Raw genomic sequence first — 18,363 nt, forward strand, 5'->3', positions numbered from 1 at the left:
AAACTTCAGGGAAAGAGCAGTATCTATTAGCAGATGCTAGAAGGCTACAAGCTTATTCAGCTTTTCTAAACAATAAGAAATTATTGAAAAGCTAGAAAACCCCCAACAAACTCACTTAATTATAGATGATTGAATAAATCAAATTTTTAATCCTCTTATTAAGAAACTACTTTTAATACATTTAATTCCTAAAAATTTATTTTAATTTAAAAAACTATTCATTTTTAAATAATTAGAAATAAGCTAAAAATGAAAACTATAAAACACATTAGGAGCCAAATCCTGGTGTGATTAATGAGGTTGTTTCATTAACACCAAAACTTAAGTCTAAATCTATAGCACTCAGCAACTGATTAAGTTATTGCAAAAATAGAATTTAGTGAAACAGAGAAGTGATCCAACTGAAAAGATTTTCTTCAGTTATTATACATCCATTGGCAGGATCAAACATATCTTCCAAACTTGCTATTGATTGCAAAGTAACATCAAATGGGATCTGAAAAAACAGGAAAAAAACCCCAAATAAATAACTTTATTAAGCTTATAGGTACCAAAAAGTACATATATACAAGTAGCTCCATATTAATGCCAGATTTCTGACCTACAACCAATAAATAAGTTAGAAATACTTATTGCCTCAATATAAATTTGTGGTTAATGACATCTCTTGCAGGAAACTAGTAAAACAGGATTAAAAGGAGGAAATTTCTATGAACAGTCTTGCTCACAAAGTTTATCCTGATCATCTGTAGGTAAAATGAAGATATCAGAAAAGAGCAGCAAGAACGATTAGTAATTTGGAAGGCTTTTCCTAAGATGAAAAGTTGAAAGAATGGAGCTAACTGTAAAAGGTGAAACAGAGGGCAATGATAAACTGGTTTGTATGTCCATTGGACATAGAGAATTATTTAGCTGATTTAGATATTAAGAAAAACTAACTAAAGAAAGAGAAGCTTGGAACAGGCTATCTAGGGAGGTTAATTTTTAATTATTTTATTTATAAATTTACTTACAACATTTAAGATTGGAACTCCCAAACACTGTGCTTTATCATCTCCCTCAAGAACATAGCTGTTGATTAGATAGCTTTAAAAACAAGCTAGCTGATCAATTTTTATTCTTAAAACATGAACAGTCAAATAATTTGAAATGAATAATTCAATAAAAATGCACTTTTTCCACTTAGAAATATAATTCAGTGCTGAATCAAAAGCACCATAAGACACACGAACAGAAAAAAGAGAATCAAAGAAGAGAAGCTGGAAACACGATAGGAGTTAAAGTGTGACAGCTCGGAGAATAAGAAAACAAATACCACAAATTAGAACTGACTTTGTCCAATTAATTCACAAGAAGACGAGCAACAAAAAAGTGTATGGTGGGGGGAAATGATGTAAAACTACATATAAGCAATGTAGCTGCTGTCATCTGCATGCTTGAAAACAAAGGGAATGTACTACCCTACGGTATATGTAGTCCCACTCTGAGGTTTGCACCTCTAGCCAAGAAGACTGGGTAATGCACACATACAACTTATTTGAAAGTTTGGAAATACTACTTAGAAATGTGCTATACATAATGAAGTGCTGAACACTCTACAAGTTCTGTTGGCTTCAGAGAAGAATGAAGATACTCAGCATCTTGGAGGATTAGGCTTCACTTGCTCAATCAAATCTGCCATATCTAATAGGATCTTAGTTTGAAGTCTCTATCTGAAACTTTGTCATGAAAAGCCCATTGTTCCACCTGTTGAAACATTTTAGCTTGTTGTGACATTTAGCCAGAATAAAACAGAGCTTTAACAGAGTTAACATCATATTCTTTCTGGAAGGACAGCACTAAATCTGCTCCCTCGCTTTCATCGTAGACCCACAAATAGAAGCAGGCAAAGTGAAGAGGGATTTATGAGAATTTAAAACAGGTCCAGGAGGTCCACATGATTCTATGAAAGCTCGGCTGTACCTTTCCCTAGGTATCTGTCAAATCTCTCTACCATGGAAGATATTTCAGTGAGACTGTGAAAAGTATAGCTTTGCAGGATGCATGTGTATGTATTTTGATGCATTGATAAAGCCAGATTGAGTGATATGAAGGTCTGGGAGTCATTTGAGAGAGACCTTCAGGACAGATAACAAGGGACGGCAAGAATGGTGCAATATGTGTAAAAGGGAAATACGTACTCTTAGGTACCAGACTGCAGGATGCACAGGACAGCATTACAGATTCTCTGTTCTATAATAGGCCAATAGCCAAACTGTTCCCAGATAAAACTTGGGATTCTCTTCTGGTAGGCAGAGCTACCTGACTGGCAAAGAAGAGTACAGTGGATGCCTTATCCATTATCATTCCATTGTGAACAATTACAGGCAAGATATTTGAGGATTAGTGGGGGGGTGATATGTTACGGTGGATTCCAGAATCTTCCTTGGAGTTCCTTGAGCCCTGGCAGCTGTGGTCCTTTCCTGATCCCGCTAGGGTGGCTGAGAACACTGAACAGTACTGCTGCCCGCTATGGGCCAGTTCCCATAGTCTCCTCTGGGATACTGACTACAACTGGGTAACAAGATGAATACAACAGCATGGACAAAAAAAGGGCATGCTATCTCTCAGGACATGTCATGGGCAAGGCAGAGAAAGCTAAAGAAAATAGAAGGAAAGCCTGAATAACTGTAAAAACACAGGGATGGAAGGAAATGGCATTTGGCAATTGCATCATGAAAATTCACTGGAGTCTGTGTAAACAATGACCAGAGAATGGTGGATAACCTAGATGAACCCATTGTGAGTGAGATTCATTTTTAATACATTTTTGTATGTGTAAAAAGGTGATTCTAATGAACAGTGAATATATTCACAGTTTATAATCATCCACATTTGTATTTTATTTGTAAAGATGAAAAAACCCAATCAGAAAGCCCAACAATGTATGAGAAAAAAATGGAAGATACTTAGTGGTATAATCCATGTTTCAGTTTAACTGAACAATTGTTTTATTTTAGAAAACAGATTTTTACTATTAATGAGAACAGCATACCTCAGTTAATGGCAAGGACAGGGCTGGAACAACAGACAGCAGTGCTTTGACTTCAGATAAACACCTTTTAGCCATTTCCTAATGGTATAAAACAAGAAAAAACTAATGCTGTACTATCAGTCTCCTCTGATAAGCTAACAGATGGCTTAGCTTTACAAAATTTTTCAGAACAATCAAGTTTTAGGTTATTCTAATTGAATTCACAGCAAAATAAACCTTAGCCGATGAATATAAATTTTCTGCAGCACAAATAGTTGTGTTTGCTGTACAAACACAAGAGCCCAAACCTTGCAGTTTCTACTGAGGCAAAACTGCCCCTGGCTCAGGTATTAAATCCAGTGAGTGAGCATACTTTTGCTATGTGTTTACTGAAGACATTATAAACAAACACTCTGACAAGATGATATTTATACATGTATAATGCATGGCATGTTAATCTTATTAGTATTCTAAACATTGTTTTTCCAATTACTGACATATATTAATGAAAGTTTGAGCAAAACCCTTCAGGTAATCAGAAACACCCACTAAAGGACAGCTCTGTCTGCCTTCCTGAGAACACTGTGATCGGCCAAAACATCATTTGTTCTCCAAGCTGGTCAAAATACAGCCTCGTAATAATGGCACAGTGCGCAATTGTCACTGTTTCACAGCATCCATCAGACAAAATGACAGCCTCTACATCATTAATCATTTCATATAATAGATATAAAGAGAATTGTGTCACATGATAAATGTCTTCCACTTTGAAAATAAACGTCTATTTTGCCTTGGCATTTATCAAGCAGCAGTTATGCTGTGGCAACATTCTATTCCAATGACATTATCTCAAACAGACCACATGGAAAATTCTGAAATTACCTCTTTTGTGTGTGTATGTGGGGGGAGTTATTTGATTGCGGACCATATTCAGCCTTGCTAATAAAAAGAAAAGAGGAAGGTGGCATAGAGAAAATGAAAATAAATTCACAGCCAGTTTTAGTCCTCTCTCAATAACGTTATTAGAAGGTTCTTATTTCAGAAACCATCACTGCCCATTTTGCACTGACGATGTGTAACTGATTTTTAAAAAGCACTTTTGGGTTGATCACCATGCTAATTCAACACTCTGCCAAGCATTTTCAGTAGATTACTATAAATTAGGCATCAATTTTCAAATCTATGTACCTGAAGATGTAGCTTTTATTTTCAAGTGGAAGGTTGAAGATGCCTGATATTTTTCTAAAGTGACAAGCAATATATAAGGAAAAGAAAAAGTTAAATATTAAATCAAAAGTGAAAATATTTCAACATTTCTTGAAAGGGGTAAGGGAAGTTTAATTTATGTCTGCCTTCCAAGTTACCTGTCATTTATTTCCCCAAAACTGACATCTTAAATAAAGTCAGACATATTTAAGAGCAGAACTGTTCTCACTTACTTCTGTTTTTTCATCAAGATGCACTTTTGCAACATTCATTTTGGGTTTTTTTGAAGGAATTATTTTCAAAGTTTCACTTTGTTCAAGAAAACTTATAGGTTCTGAAGCTGAAGACAAGCGTTTAGAACTGTGCATCAACATTTCAACTTGTTGCTTCAGATTAGATAATTTTTTCCGTAAAGAAATAATTCTGAAAGAAGACAAGATTTTTCATTATCACTGTTATGAAACAACAATATTTGTTGTTTCCAGGTTATAATTAAAGTAGCCTAGCTTTTATTACATATTGATTAGGTTCTACATTTTCTTTCATTTCAAGACTGATCTCATAATTTTACAAAAAGAAGTTTTCCATTAAAGAATGTGGAAATATGGAATGCATTAGCTTTTTGCATTAAAAATGGTAAGAAGAAGTATTTTAAGTATGCCTCTCTAACAAAAGATTTTCATATCCAACCAGCACAAGGGTGGCAGGGGCTGCAGCTCTTCTTGGCCCGTTATTCCTTCCCCTCCACCTGCTCAGCAGTTCCAAAAATTCTGAGGCTAGATGAATGACAAGGAAGAAGTAATGAAAAATGCCATAGGATGTAAAATGAAGGGCTGAGTCTGGGGCTACAACTGAGAAAAATTGTTGCATGCTCAGAGTTGTAGTATGGGGTGGAGAAAGTAGCTGATCCAGTGAGAGAATGGGAATAACTGCTGGGACTGCTTCTTAGATTTGCTAGCGTTTTCTTACATTGCTATGCCAGTGTAATATAATTAGCCTGTGTTACTCAGTTCTTTAAGAATCAAAACTAAAATGCTAACGTACTGAAAAGGCATATGTTTGGATGGGTTTAACGCTGTGTACAACATCTTACAGTTTTTATAGTGAAAAATCGCTGAAAAGCAAAAAGAATGCTTTTAAAGATTTACAGCTCTTTGATATTTTATACTTTATTTTCTCTCATCCTAAATGGTTGACTGATCTTTAATAGCATGAAATAACAGGATAAAGTCAGTGATTATTTACCTAGCCAACGGAATCCACAAGTGGCCTGAAAACACAGACATTGAACTGAAAATCTTGATGTTGCTAATCTTGAAAGGCTTTGTATTATAAGCATAAAGCAGCAAAACCTGCAAAAGAGATGGAATGGGTAAGCTATAATGCAGTATGGTATAGTAGACCTGAGCTATTTCAGTGATACTAGATTATAATAACTATCATATACAGTGTACTGATGAAGATTGAGATAACTGACTTCCAAAAAAGGAGGCAGTGTGGCCTCATGAATTTGTACTATACTCAGTTTTTATAGGTTTTAAAGCAATTTAATTATGGACATAATTTATATGGGTTTGAAAATTAATTATACCCTATAGAGTCACCATCAAAATCCCAGTGTTGTCCTGATCCTGGTCAATCAATCCCACTTACGCTCATGTCCAAAGTTCCAACTTCAGGTAGGCTGAACAGAGAGCTTTTAGTGAATTTCCAAAGGCTCTATGTAATTAGTTAAATTTGCTATATGGCCTTGTGGATGGCTGTCATCACACTAGGTTTAAATCCATGAAGTGCATGTAACTCACCAATCTAATAAAGCTGTATCAATATAAGAGCACAAGAAAATGAAATAGAATGTTCTCATCTTTCACTGAAACAATTTGCTATTATGATTGAAAATATGCTTCCTAGTGGTAGCTGAATATTTTGACTATATGGAGAATGTCAAGAATATGGCATTCATGTATTAGTTGTTTTCAAGAGTTGTCTCTAGATCTTTAATGATCTGTAAGGTCATGCTAAAGTAACCTGCAAAACTATATTGAAAAGTACATTATTTGCACTAACTTCACAGGGCTTCTATCAGCTTACTAATAGAGATGAAAAGGGTCTAGTAGAAATTTTGACACTGATCTGCTATGCCAAAAAGTTTGGAGATCATGGATTTCTGTTGCAGTAGCAGAAATTTTACCTACATGCTGTTCCCTTGTTGAAAAATAAAACAAATTCCGTGTCCTAGTCCCTTGCTTTCCTGCAACCCTCCAATCTCTCTCATCTTTCATCTTTAGTCTGATTTCTTAGGGAAATGAGGTTTACAAAATCCCATTTTCCCGGTATGTGTATCTTTGCTTTTCCAACAGCCTCCCACCAAACAGTATTGTTTGAATGTAGTGGTCAGCTCTAGCCAAACTTAACATAGTGGAGGTCTTAAAGACATCAAGGACCTGCAACAGGCATAAATACAACATGGCCTGGAAGCTCTATATGGTCAACAAAGTATTTCTTTGGCCTGCCACCAAAAAACTGGCAGGGCATTCTGTTTGTCTTGCATAGCAGGTTTGTGGCACAGTAAATATATAGTTCCCTGCTGTGCAGCTTGCCAGTCAGCATATGTGTAACTCAGTTAAAAAGCTGATCAGTCGTAACACAAATATTCATTGGAAATGAGACTTAATTTGTTCCAATACCTAAGGAACTACTTTGGTGTAGTTATACCTTAGTCTCTGTATCATTTGATGGCTTTGCCAGAGAAGGAATGTACCACTGAATGTTAATTTCCTTATTTGAAGCATTTGCTGCCCTACTCTCTGTCTGACTGTCTGCTTCTGTGATGACAGAAACTGGAGAAGCTATTCTCACATGTGACATCTTTGATGTAATTCCAGTAATTTCAAGACACATCTGAAACACAGAAGAAAATTTTAAATTGCATTTTTTCTAGTGTAACATGCAAAATCTGTTATAATCTAGTGTCTACTAGAATCGGTATGACTCTCACTCCTGCACAAATATATGCTTATTTAGATAAATGGGTAATTTTAAAAGGTGTCCATTTTACCAAGTTAAGGCTTTTCAAAGTTCACATGATGAGACATTTCTAAAGGTAATGCAAAAGACCTCTGGGCTGACTTAGAGACATCTACAGTAACAATGATTGTTACCTTTGACTTATCTTCTTTATGGTGCTATGTTTTTTGCTAAAATATATTATTTGACATGCTGACCGTACAAAATTTAGTGCTGAAAAAGTAATTTGTTGGCTATACATACTGATAATTAAAATAGTAATCTGAATGTTAGACTAATGCTTTATTTATGTTTACCTATTTGTTTTTTCATTAGCTGTGCAACTAACAAAGGGTGATATCTACTGAAAATTCAGTCACTTAATTTGTCAGAATTTGTCATATGTCATATTTACTATGGAACATTAGCAGGCTATTCATCAAATAGTTACTGTTTGGCTGTCATTTACCAGGGAAGTAATGGAGGAATACTGTCAACCAACATTCATTGATGAATAAAAGCTTTTTTTAAAATTGTAAAATATTTGATTTAAAGGCTGAACAGCACCATACCATTTCTACATTTTAAAGTGTTACACAGATCTGCAAAGAACAGAGGAGGCCAAACAGTGAAATTTTGGGGGAAAGCTGAAGCTATTTGAAAAGGTTGTTAGTGTCTCCATCATTGATTCCAAAATGTGGACACTGAAAACAGCTGCCTGGAGGGTTACTTCTTTTTTAATTTTGAATGTTCATTGCTGAAAAAAAGTGGAGAATTTTACCCACTTTATTTTCAGAAAATACAGCTCATGACCGATACAGGGCAGTAAATCTAGGTGAGCAAAAGATGGATTTTTCACAGTGACATAATCTTACTTTATAAAGCTAGTTCCCATCCCGCATCAAAATATAATAGAAATCAAGATAAAGATGAAGTCATGCATGCTGAAGTCATGCATTCGAGCATATGGATATGCCTTCAGTATGACATAGGACAATTAACTGGGGATGATGCATGCCACATAGACTCTAAACACTGAGGCAGTGATAACAGTGGCCATAACCCATGGTATGCCATGAAGTGTGCATGGATCACCCACCTACTACAAGGATCTTCTACATTCGGGCTCTTTAGTTTGGCAATGAATCACCCACTATCCTGCTAGCATGGAGTGTGAACAAAATTATGAGAAAACACATATATGGAGGAGGGAGCAACCTAATTTATGCCATGCCCCTGAACTAGAGCTCTTAAAAGTCCATTTTATGATATGTATTTCTTTCTAAAACGCGTGGTATGTTTTCTTTTTCACTGAACTGCATCTTTTGTTATTTACATCATATTGAATCTTTTTGAGGAAGGATAATACAACTGCTCTTGTCAAACTGGAGAGTTGCTGGATTAAATACATACATACTTATCTATTCAACTTTCTCAAAAGCCTGAAAACAACAAACTGGCTTAGTTAAGTGTTTCCAGTCCTACATACTATCATGGAGTGGAATAAAAAACAAGCATGCAAAATGTAACGGGGCACACAATTTTAATTATAGCCTTCTTAATGTAATTTGGATTCTTTGTTCAGCAGAGCTGAAAAAAACTTCAGGAGTCAAAAATAGAATTACAAAGACACATGTAAGCGAAACAACCTTCTACATAAAAATCATTCTTTCAAAAATTGTATCTATTTGTACTGTTAAAAATCCCAGTATCAAATTACAGTAACATTTTTAAAATAATTTATACAGCCTTCTGAATAGTTAAAGCTTCTAAAAATGTTGTGATAAAAATCAATGAAGCTTAGAATTAAAAAAAGTAAGAGCTTTATGCTTGTTAGCTGTCTACAACAGTGAAGCTAACACATGATTATGCAGCCTGCACCTGTCACAAACATGACAGTAAGCTCTGAAGCTTATTATTCTAGGACAGTGTAATACTAATTATGTCAAAAAAGAGCAGACAGAGTAAAATAATTTTTGATACACGATGGCTGTTATAAATGTCACATACCATATATTTACAATTTATTCAGTGGCACAGTCAGCTCTTTGTTGGGAAATGAGTAATGATATGCTGTCCAACACTGCAGAAAGTTCACCAACTCTAGAAGAGCTACTTTCACAAAAGTATTTTAATTCATTTTTATAAGATAACAAGTTCTTACTCCTCAAGCCTCCCCTGTCTCCATCTAATACTGAACATAAGAGGTAAAAAATAAACCATAGAGAGTAACCTGTCATTTTAATTTTTTAGTATTAGAATAATTATTAATGTGAGAAGTGGGATGGAGAAACTTTGAAGACAATTATGTTTATATTGAATCTTCAAAGACTTTTACCATTCAGTATTCAATACATATGCCATGGTCAGCGTAGACTCCAGAATTCCAGTTCAAGATTTCTCTGAGTAATACAGTCTGAGCTGCCTACATTTGAAAGCTCAAATAGGCTGTTCGCAAGCCAGAGATCTGAAAAGATTGATTTTCTAGCCAGCTGATAATCAGTGAAAAAAATTGGCACACAAGGCCTTCAACAAACTTTGAGAAAATATGAATTATATATTTTTTGAAAATCATGTTTTTATTATAGACCAAATTAACAATATAGAGGCTTGTACATACAAATTACAAAGCAAACATCAGGACATTTTTGGTATGAAACATGGAGATCTACAAGATTAAAAGACTCAGTCCTACCAAATAACACAGCCAATAATAAAATCTTCTTAAATATCATTCTGCTTAATCTTCTAGGGCCTAAATACACTAGGCATGGGATAGAGATCATTTTTGCAGGAATGAATAACACAAGGATATTTGCATTTGTTAACTGTGTCCTTCACTGCTTGCACAGGATTTTGGTTTTGCACTGATCCTCTGCATAATGAATTTCATTCTTCTATAGTGCTCTCAGAAATACCACCATTGGAACTAGCAAGAATCTGAGAAAAATGCAAGTATAATACATATTTTTGAAACAGGAGAAAGAAAATAAGTACCTTTGAAGAATCAGCTGGCCTACCACGTGGCAATTCTACATCATGTAGCTCTTCTGGGAAATTCTCAAGACAACACATTGAATATTCAAACAAATGTTTTTTAAGAAAGGAATGCATTTCTGCTATGCGTAGAACAATCCCTGTGTCAAAAACAGAACTAAGGTGTCCGTCTCCTGCAGAAAATGATCCAGGTCCTGAGTTAGGGGCAGCTTTGAAAAGATATTTTTATTACATCATCATTTGTCATTAAAAAGTAAAGCTACTCAATATTCATAAATTTTGAAAATATAGTAAAATACGTAAATCGATTCAATATCAAATAAATGCACTTCCAACAATTATACTGATTGTCCTTAAATATTACTAGGTTATGCTATTTGTATTGCAGTTTTTCACTGGAAATCTGATAATGAAACAAGCTCTGTCTAGACATTATAAAGTAGCATAAAATGGTAGGTGCAGTTTTGAGGTTTAGGTACTTACATTTAGATGTATAAGCATCAGTATGTTCACTAGCTATCTAAGCACCCACTACAATAAATGCATATTTATTCAATGCAGTCAAAAGAAGCTCTAAGAGCTCTTAAGATCCTAATTTAGACAGCTAGTGGCTGACCAGCTGACTCGCTCCCTAGGCTCCATCATTGGTAACTACAGCTGAGATATACATGCACGTTTTGAAACCTACTTGTAGATACCTTACTGTCCTTATAGTTCTGTGGTGAGGTAGAATACTTGCCTTTCATTTGGTGCTGCAAGGAAAAAACCCAACCCTCTCTGAAATTATTATTTTCAGAGTTGCTAGGTTTCTCTCTAGGCAGCACCTATATGTACAATCTATTTCTGTTCTCACCTATCAAGTCATCACTTGTATATCCAGCAGCTGGCCATCAGAGATAGGTGCATAGCATTAGGGCCCTGAAATTAATGGATTCTTACTCTGTTTGAAAGTTCCTATCTATTACCATCTTTTGTTTACAGTGAAATAAGACCAAGTATGTACATAAAATCTGGGGTTTTAGTCAAAACACATTCAATAATGCTCAGCCTTCCCATTTACACTACACTCAGTTCTCACAAACAGGCCCCCAAACTGAACAGATTTATTTCTGATGTGACTTAAGTCTGATGTATTGAGAACTAAAAATAAATATAGATTATGAATTTTTAAAAAATGCTTCAGATATAGTAATAGCAATTAAGTTTTGAGGGATGCTTTTCCTGGTATCATGAAGGCTTATGAATAATTATGAAAAAAGGTAATATCTTCACTTACAACAGTTGTAAACTGACATAAATCTTGATTTCAGTGAAGATTTTTTCACATTTATACAATTTAAAGGAACTCAAAATGAGACTATCTCAGATGATGGCCTTTGAATCTGGCACTGTTGGCCCCCAAGAACAGTGTCTCACCTATGGCAGTTTTCTAGAAGGAAGAAAAAATTCATACCAAATAGAAGGTTTGTGTTATAAAGTCTTTTTAAATAACTGTGGTAGCGAATTAAGTGAACCCATGTTATTGTCTCTTTTTTCTGGCTGGCCTTGGTGGCAAGACTTTCTGTTCCTTCACTTTGGCTCTGCTTGTCTTGTATGATTTGTTTGTTTTCAGTAGAAGATGCTTTGGGACTTTGAGAGACAACCTTGTATCCATCTGCAAATCCAATAACAGTTCAACAATACACAGTAAGTGAATGGTTGCACTTCAAAAGCTATTTCTGCATTGTGTTGGAAGTGACTAATCTGTAACTAAAAATGTAACTTGTGAACCTGGTTATGTTTTTCATAAGAGGAAAATTCTTTCTATTCTGCTTTAATATTAGTTAAACTAGTAAAGAAAATATTTCTCAGATCATGGCCAGGAATCTGACTGGTCCTTGCAAGAAGCTAAAAGGGGTAGAGAGCAAGGTGCTTGCTCTCTCTCTCTGAATTTAAATATAAAACCATTATTTGTATACATTGTTCAACAGCAGATATTTACTAAATGGAAACAATAATAGGAGTCATCAGTCATAACTACAGCAGTTGAACTTCCCAGCTACATTGACCTGAATTCAGAAGAGTTAGGTACCCTGAAATGTTTATTGTTAGCTTCAATCCAGTCCCTTTTAGATATTAAGCACATGATCAATGAAATGTTCTTGACTGTGGACTAAAAAAATCTTTTTTTTTGGTGCTGCTTAAAAGTTATGCAAAAAGAGGAAAAAAAAAATCAGTACAGTTATCACTATATCACTGCTTATATTCAATATTTTTTTCACTGTATTAGTACATGGTGCTCTCAAAAGGCTGCACAATTCTTCTGCTCTGTTTCTCGTTCCAAACTGAACAAACATTATGTTACAGTAATTCCTAATAGTAAACTTTCAGAAAATAATTATGTGTTCTCCTACAAAATCTGAATGTCTCCATTATTCCTGATATTTCACTGTCAATTGTAAAAACAGAATTTAGTTAAAATGGCCATATTGTTTATAGATGAAACTTAAACAATGTGTTTCACTAATGGTTTTACAGAAAATATTTAGCATGCTGTGCTGATCATTTCCATTTCAATTTACCTTTATATATTTTGGCCTACTATTGCTTTTCTACATTTTCTATTCTTCTTTGTATTGCCTAACAGAACTATCAGGAGAAACACCTGCTGCATTTGCTAAAAGAAAAAATGATCTGTAATTATAAGCAAATGGAGCTAGTACAAAACAATCAGATTGATGGAAAGTCTTAGCATACAACACTTGTTTTCATAAACCAATCAAAACGCATATGTTTCAACACTGTACAGTAAGCAGACATTGCTCAGCTTTGCCAGCAACTATCAGGCAGAGCAGTTCAATCTTTGTCAGTCACTTGGGATGATTGAAATTAAACCACTGAACCAAAATTTTATCACTAAATTAATGGTTCCCAGTTTAAAAATAAATATAGATATTTTGCGTTAGTGTTTATATAACATCTGGCAACCATTATCCCAGAATTCCTAGTTTCACTGATTTTTTTTTAAATCAAAAACTTCCATTTCTTAAACTCCATTAGCTGTAAAATAAATGCAGAAGTTGGAAATAAACCAGGCAAAGGCAAAGTTCTACCAAGCTAATGGAAGCATCTCTAAATGATAATCCATTGGACTGGAAAGACAGTAGAAATTTTTTTATTATACTGACTTTGTCTTTTAGAATACAGTACCCAGGCAGGTAACTGCAAGAGTTTGGGTCTGCTGGTTTTGGTGTTCGGGTTTGGGGGGTTTTTTTGGGGGGGGAGGGGGCAGAGACAAGCTATTCAACACCAACATGTCTTTGCAAAATCAAAAGAAAAACGGAAAATCTCCAAGGAAAAGCTAGTATACCTAGGGGAAAAATCTGTTCTAAATCAGTGTTTGAAAAAAAAGCAGCGATGACTGATAGGGGGGCCAAGACCTACTCTAGAAGTCTGGGGAAGTCCTGTGACAAAGGTCCACCTGTTTTTCTAAAAGTATGGCAGTATTGTGTACTCTGTCTTTCTAAAAGTATGGCAGTATGTGCACTCTGTCTTTCTGAGCCACAGTATGCAAACAATGCATTTTTTTCTTAACCTATTGCATACATGCACAGGCTGATATTTAAAGACCCATTAGGTCTACTCAATATTTTGTACTGCTATGCAGGATGAGGATTTTGCTTTTACTTTCCAACTTTGACTTATAATTTTTCATAAATGAAAATTAGATATTAAATATATTACTAGATTACATGGCATATACAGTTTATTAGTTATTTAATGTTCTAATATTACTAGGTATAAAGGAATACCGGATAAGAAATCTCTGTATGAAGCAAGAAGATCCATGGAAGCAAATTCTGGGATTTTCTGTTGCACTGCATCCTTCATGCTGTGTTCTTTAACACTCTTCATTCCAATTAATAGCTGAGAAGCAAGCACAGCTTCACTGACCTAAAAATAATATTTATTTTATTCAGAATCAGTTCACTACAATATTTATATGGATTTTAAAATCTGAGAGTAGCAAGATGATGACAAAAAATTAATTACTCAACATACTGTATTTTTAAAAGGCCGGAAAATATTCTGTTTCTCTCTGACGTATGGTACATACTACACTTAAATAAATCATTACTGCTGACAGCTTAATGACTACATAAGTGATTTCAAATCAGATATCCTCACCTGGATGCCACTGATGTCTACCCACATGTCAAATACATGTGCACACATATCAGGCAGTGTGCTGTTTTATTTGCACTGAATCAAAGTTGAGGTAAACAGAGTCAGATCTGTCCAAGAGAGATTAAATGCACTACTCAGACAGTGTCCATTTTAATTTCCTCAAATAAGACCCATGCCAGAAATTTCAGGAAACCTTAATTCTTGTCTTGTTTGCATTGTCTTGTTTGCTTGTGTAAGTAGCATAAGATGAAATGAAAAAAAACCAAAAAATTACCTCTTCAGAATATTGCACCAACCTGTGTAGCTGCTCTTACTGCAATCCAGGCTTGTACTTTGTAGTTTTCTGATTTCAGAGCCTCCTCAGGAGAAGAGAGTTCTCCAGAAGAGGTCTAAAATTATACACCAGTTCATAATTAGGATTCTAAATTTATTATGATAAAATATATTTTAAATATAGAAAAAAGTCCTCCTACTTACAGAATTATTGTTTTATTTGCAAGTTGTAAAAATCAGCATGGATTGTAAATCCATGGATTAATTGCTAAAATTGAAAAAAATTATCCAGAGCATACTAATTGGCTGCTCCTGTAAAAATTTTCTCAGAGCAGCTCATACTATGGTCACTACTGTATACACTTTTGCTATAATTTGCCATTTTCTGGAATCTTAATTACCTCTTTTATCTTATGTTACACATTACGCTTTGAATCTATGGCTTGTAGCCACTTTAACTTGGTTAAAGCCTTTTATATTTCTCATGCTGTCACTCGTACTGAAAAATTGAAATCTGGTAGAGTATAAATATTAGCACTTAAAAACCAGGTCTGAATGTTATGTTTTCTTTGCAAGGTACAAATTAATTAGTACATAATCAGAACTGAAAACACTGTTGGTTCTGTTTCTTCCTATTTTATACAGAAAAGTATTTTAAATGTTATCATTCAATGCAATAAACTTGAGAAGTAACATCAAGCAAGATAAAATTCTACTGCTGTACTATATGATTTCTTTGTGTGATTTTTCTAGTAGGATTTTCAGTATCAGTATAATTTATAAGTCACTGTAAGTAATAGTCTGGCAAGGTGCACACTGTTCTAACAGAAATATATTTCCTGCTTTGAAGAGGCCACTACCCAAAAGATAGAAAACATACGTTTGATTTGGAAGGCACCATCTTATCTGTCTGTGACACATCCTCATTATTTGTGGCAAAATGCAAATATAATAGTGCTATTTCAAGGTATGATCTTCTTATTAACCTGTAAGAAACAACACACAGATCAATCAATGTTACTATCAAAGTAAGCATTACAATGATACAATCTGACTCCTGCGTAAGACTAGCCAGACAGCCTCACCAAATAAATCATTCATCCAGCCCTCATCATCTACTTAAAGTGTATCTTCTTTCAGAAAGCCATGTGATCCTGTTTTAAAGTCTTAGTGAGTCTAAAACATCCCTATGGTATGCTTAACAAATAACACATTGATTTAAGAGTATGTCAAATATAATTTGCATTATGTGCAACAAATATTCCATAAATAAATTGCAAACGTGTAGTAAGAAAACTGTAATTCTGCAAGGGAAATGATCTTTCTGTACAGAATCTGTATGGGTTCCTCTTCCTTCCTCAAGTTAAGGCATATATCCATTGTCCTGGTTTCCCTGAAACATGGCTGAATTTGGATATGAGTCTTCAGTCAAACTCTTCCAAGAATTAGCACAAATACCCACAGTGACCAAAACAGTCTTTCATTTCTTCATTGGGCTCAGCTGAGGAACCTTCTGAGTTCTGAGTTCTGTACTCTACATTTTCAGACAGACTGTGCTCACCAATTCCTGTTCTCCTCCTATACTTCCTTCTCCTTTCAGTTATTTTTACAGTAGCATTATAAAGCAGGCAAAAATCATAGAATCATAGAATGGTTTGGGTTGGAAGGGACCTTTAAAGGTCACCTAGTCCAACTCCCCTGCAATGAGCAGGGACATCTTCAACTAGATCAGATTGCTCAGAGCCCCATCCAACCTGACCTTGAATGTTTCCAGGGTGGGGCACCTGCCCCTCTGGGCAACCTGTTCCAGTGTTTCACCACCCTCGTAAAAAATATCTTCCTTATATCTAGTCTGAATCTACCCTCTTTTGTTTTAAAACCATTACCCCTTGTCCTACACTATAAGCCCTATTAAAAAGTCTGTCCCCATCTTTCTTAGAAGCCCCCTTTAAGTACTGAAAGGCTGCAATAAGGTCTCCCCTCAGCCTTCTCTTCTCCAGGCTAAACAACCCCAACTCTCTCAGCCTGTCCTCATAGGAGAGGTGTTCCATCTCTCTGATCATTTTTGTGGCCCTCCTCTGGACCCGCTCCAACAGGTCCATGTCTTTCCTGTGCTGAGGACTCCAGAGCTGAATGCAGTACTCCAGGTGGGGTCTCACGAGAGCGGAGTAGAGGGGCAGAATTACTTCCCTTGACCTGCTGAAAATCACTATATCTGAAGAACTTCTCCAACATTTCTATTCCCTATAGGTTTATAACAGTCTTTTTATGCAGGTTCCTCCTGGCTCTGTAGATCTCTCCAGATCTCCCCTATGAATTAGCTTTCCTAAGCATAGCAACAAACTCCTACTCATGTAGTTACTATTCTGGGCAGAGTCATATTGCATAGAGTTGGCTGTTTATATAGTACAATAAATTTCAGCTTTGGTATGATTTGTGTAAAGCAAAATACAAAAGTCAAAGAGTGCTGTACAGTTCAAGATAGGGCAAACTAAGTGGGAAGATGGCAAGTTCTACACTTGGTTGGTGACAATTTAGTTAACTTTCTAGTCTTGCTAACAAAAAAGGATTTGAGACATCAAGAAACAACTTTAAACAATCCCATAGATATCAGAGGGCTTGTAGAAAGGTGACTGGGATGTTTAGTTCTCTAAAATAAGAAAGCCAAGGTCCATCAATGTTGCTGTACATTCTTTTAGAAAGACACTAGCAAATTAAATAAGTGTAGCAAATTAAACTTGCAGAACATCACCACAGTCCATTTCTGTACTATCTTCCATCATGCTGACTGCTTGCAGAGGTTTATTACTACGCTACTGCTTCTGTGTTCAGAGTTCTGGTTCATTAACTTAAGTAACAGAATACCCAAACAAGCAAGGTAAATTGCTGCCTTTACACTGTCTGTAACCAGACATGGCACATTATTCATTAAGACTGGTCAAGAAACTAAAAAAAACTAAAGTCCAATGTATCAGAGCTGCTTGACAGAATTTATTGGCTGGCTTGGCTCAGCTCTTCAGGCATCTTCTATGCTGATAACTAATGCCAAAGTCACTGTCCTGATATCTGTTACAAACACATTTCCTATGCTCCTTCTGCTTCTGTTCTTCTGACTGTTTCTGGCTGCTAACCTTTTCAAGCTGGATTTCTATTATCTGGAAGGGGGCAGACCACAGCTCATCTTCTGAAATATGAATAAAATCCCTGTTTAATTGATAGCTCTGTTCCTGGTGTTGACAGAGAGGGCACAAATTTGGAAATAGAACAGAAAGCTGTAACTTTGTATACTCTAAAATATGCTTTTAAATGTTCTCAGCATTTATTTTAAATAAGAGAATAAATATACGGTAGCTCTTCTATACTGCAATAGAAGAAAACTCTCCAAAACGTAAAAGATGCTTCATAATAGAAGTCCTACGCCAAATCTCAGAAAACCGTCAAAAAACTATATTCATGTGTGATTAAAATTATTTTGAAAGTTATATAGCTAGTTTCTTACTCAAATTTTTGATCATGTTGCTGGCTGAGTTTTATAGCTTCCAACAGGGTTTTAACAGCTTGAGATGACTTCTTATTGCCTGCTTCAGTTATCTGGCGTTCTACCTTACCTAAGGAAGATATATAGAAAGCAGATTTGCAAGATTATTTTTTTTCTGTAAGACCCAACCTGTTTTTCCCTCCAGGAAAGTTGAATAACATAG

General features: G+C 35.3%; 1 protein-coding gene across 1 annotated transcript in view; it reads right to left on the reverse strand.

Annotated features, from left to right (window-relative positions):
* Window positions 1-376: 376 nt before the first annotated feature.
* Window positions 377-18,363, reverse strand: part of CFAP54 (cilia and flagella associated protein 54) — a 117,000-nt gene continuing 99,013 nt past the window's right edge. The window contains 11 exon segments of the mRNA XM_050909989.1: window positions 377-496; window positions 3,035-3,112; window positions 4,453-4,642; window positions 5,465-5,571; window positions 6,935-7,120; window positions 10,223-10,431; window positions 11,676-11,876; window positions 14,014-14,155; window positions 14,686-14,778; window positions 15,543-15,648; window positions 18,162-18,270. Coding sequence (XP_050765946.1) covers window positions 377-496; window positions 3,035-3,112; window positions 4,453-4,642; window positions 5,465-5,571; window positions 6,935-7,120; window positions 10,223-10,431; window positions 11,676-11,876; window positions 14,014-14,155; window positions 14,686-14,778; window positions 15,543-15,648; window positions 18,162-18,270 — 1,541 coding nt within the window.

This window comes from Gymnogyps californianus, chromosome 1 (assembly GCF_018139145.2).
Source record: "Gymnogyps californianus isolate 813 chromosome 1, ASM1813914v2, whole genome shotgun sequence".
Classification (NCBI taxonomy): Eukaryota; Metazoa; Chordata; class Aves; order Accipitriformes; family Cathartidae; genus Gymnogyps; species Gymnogyps californianus.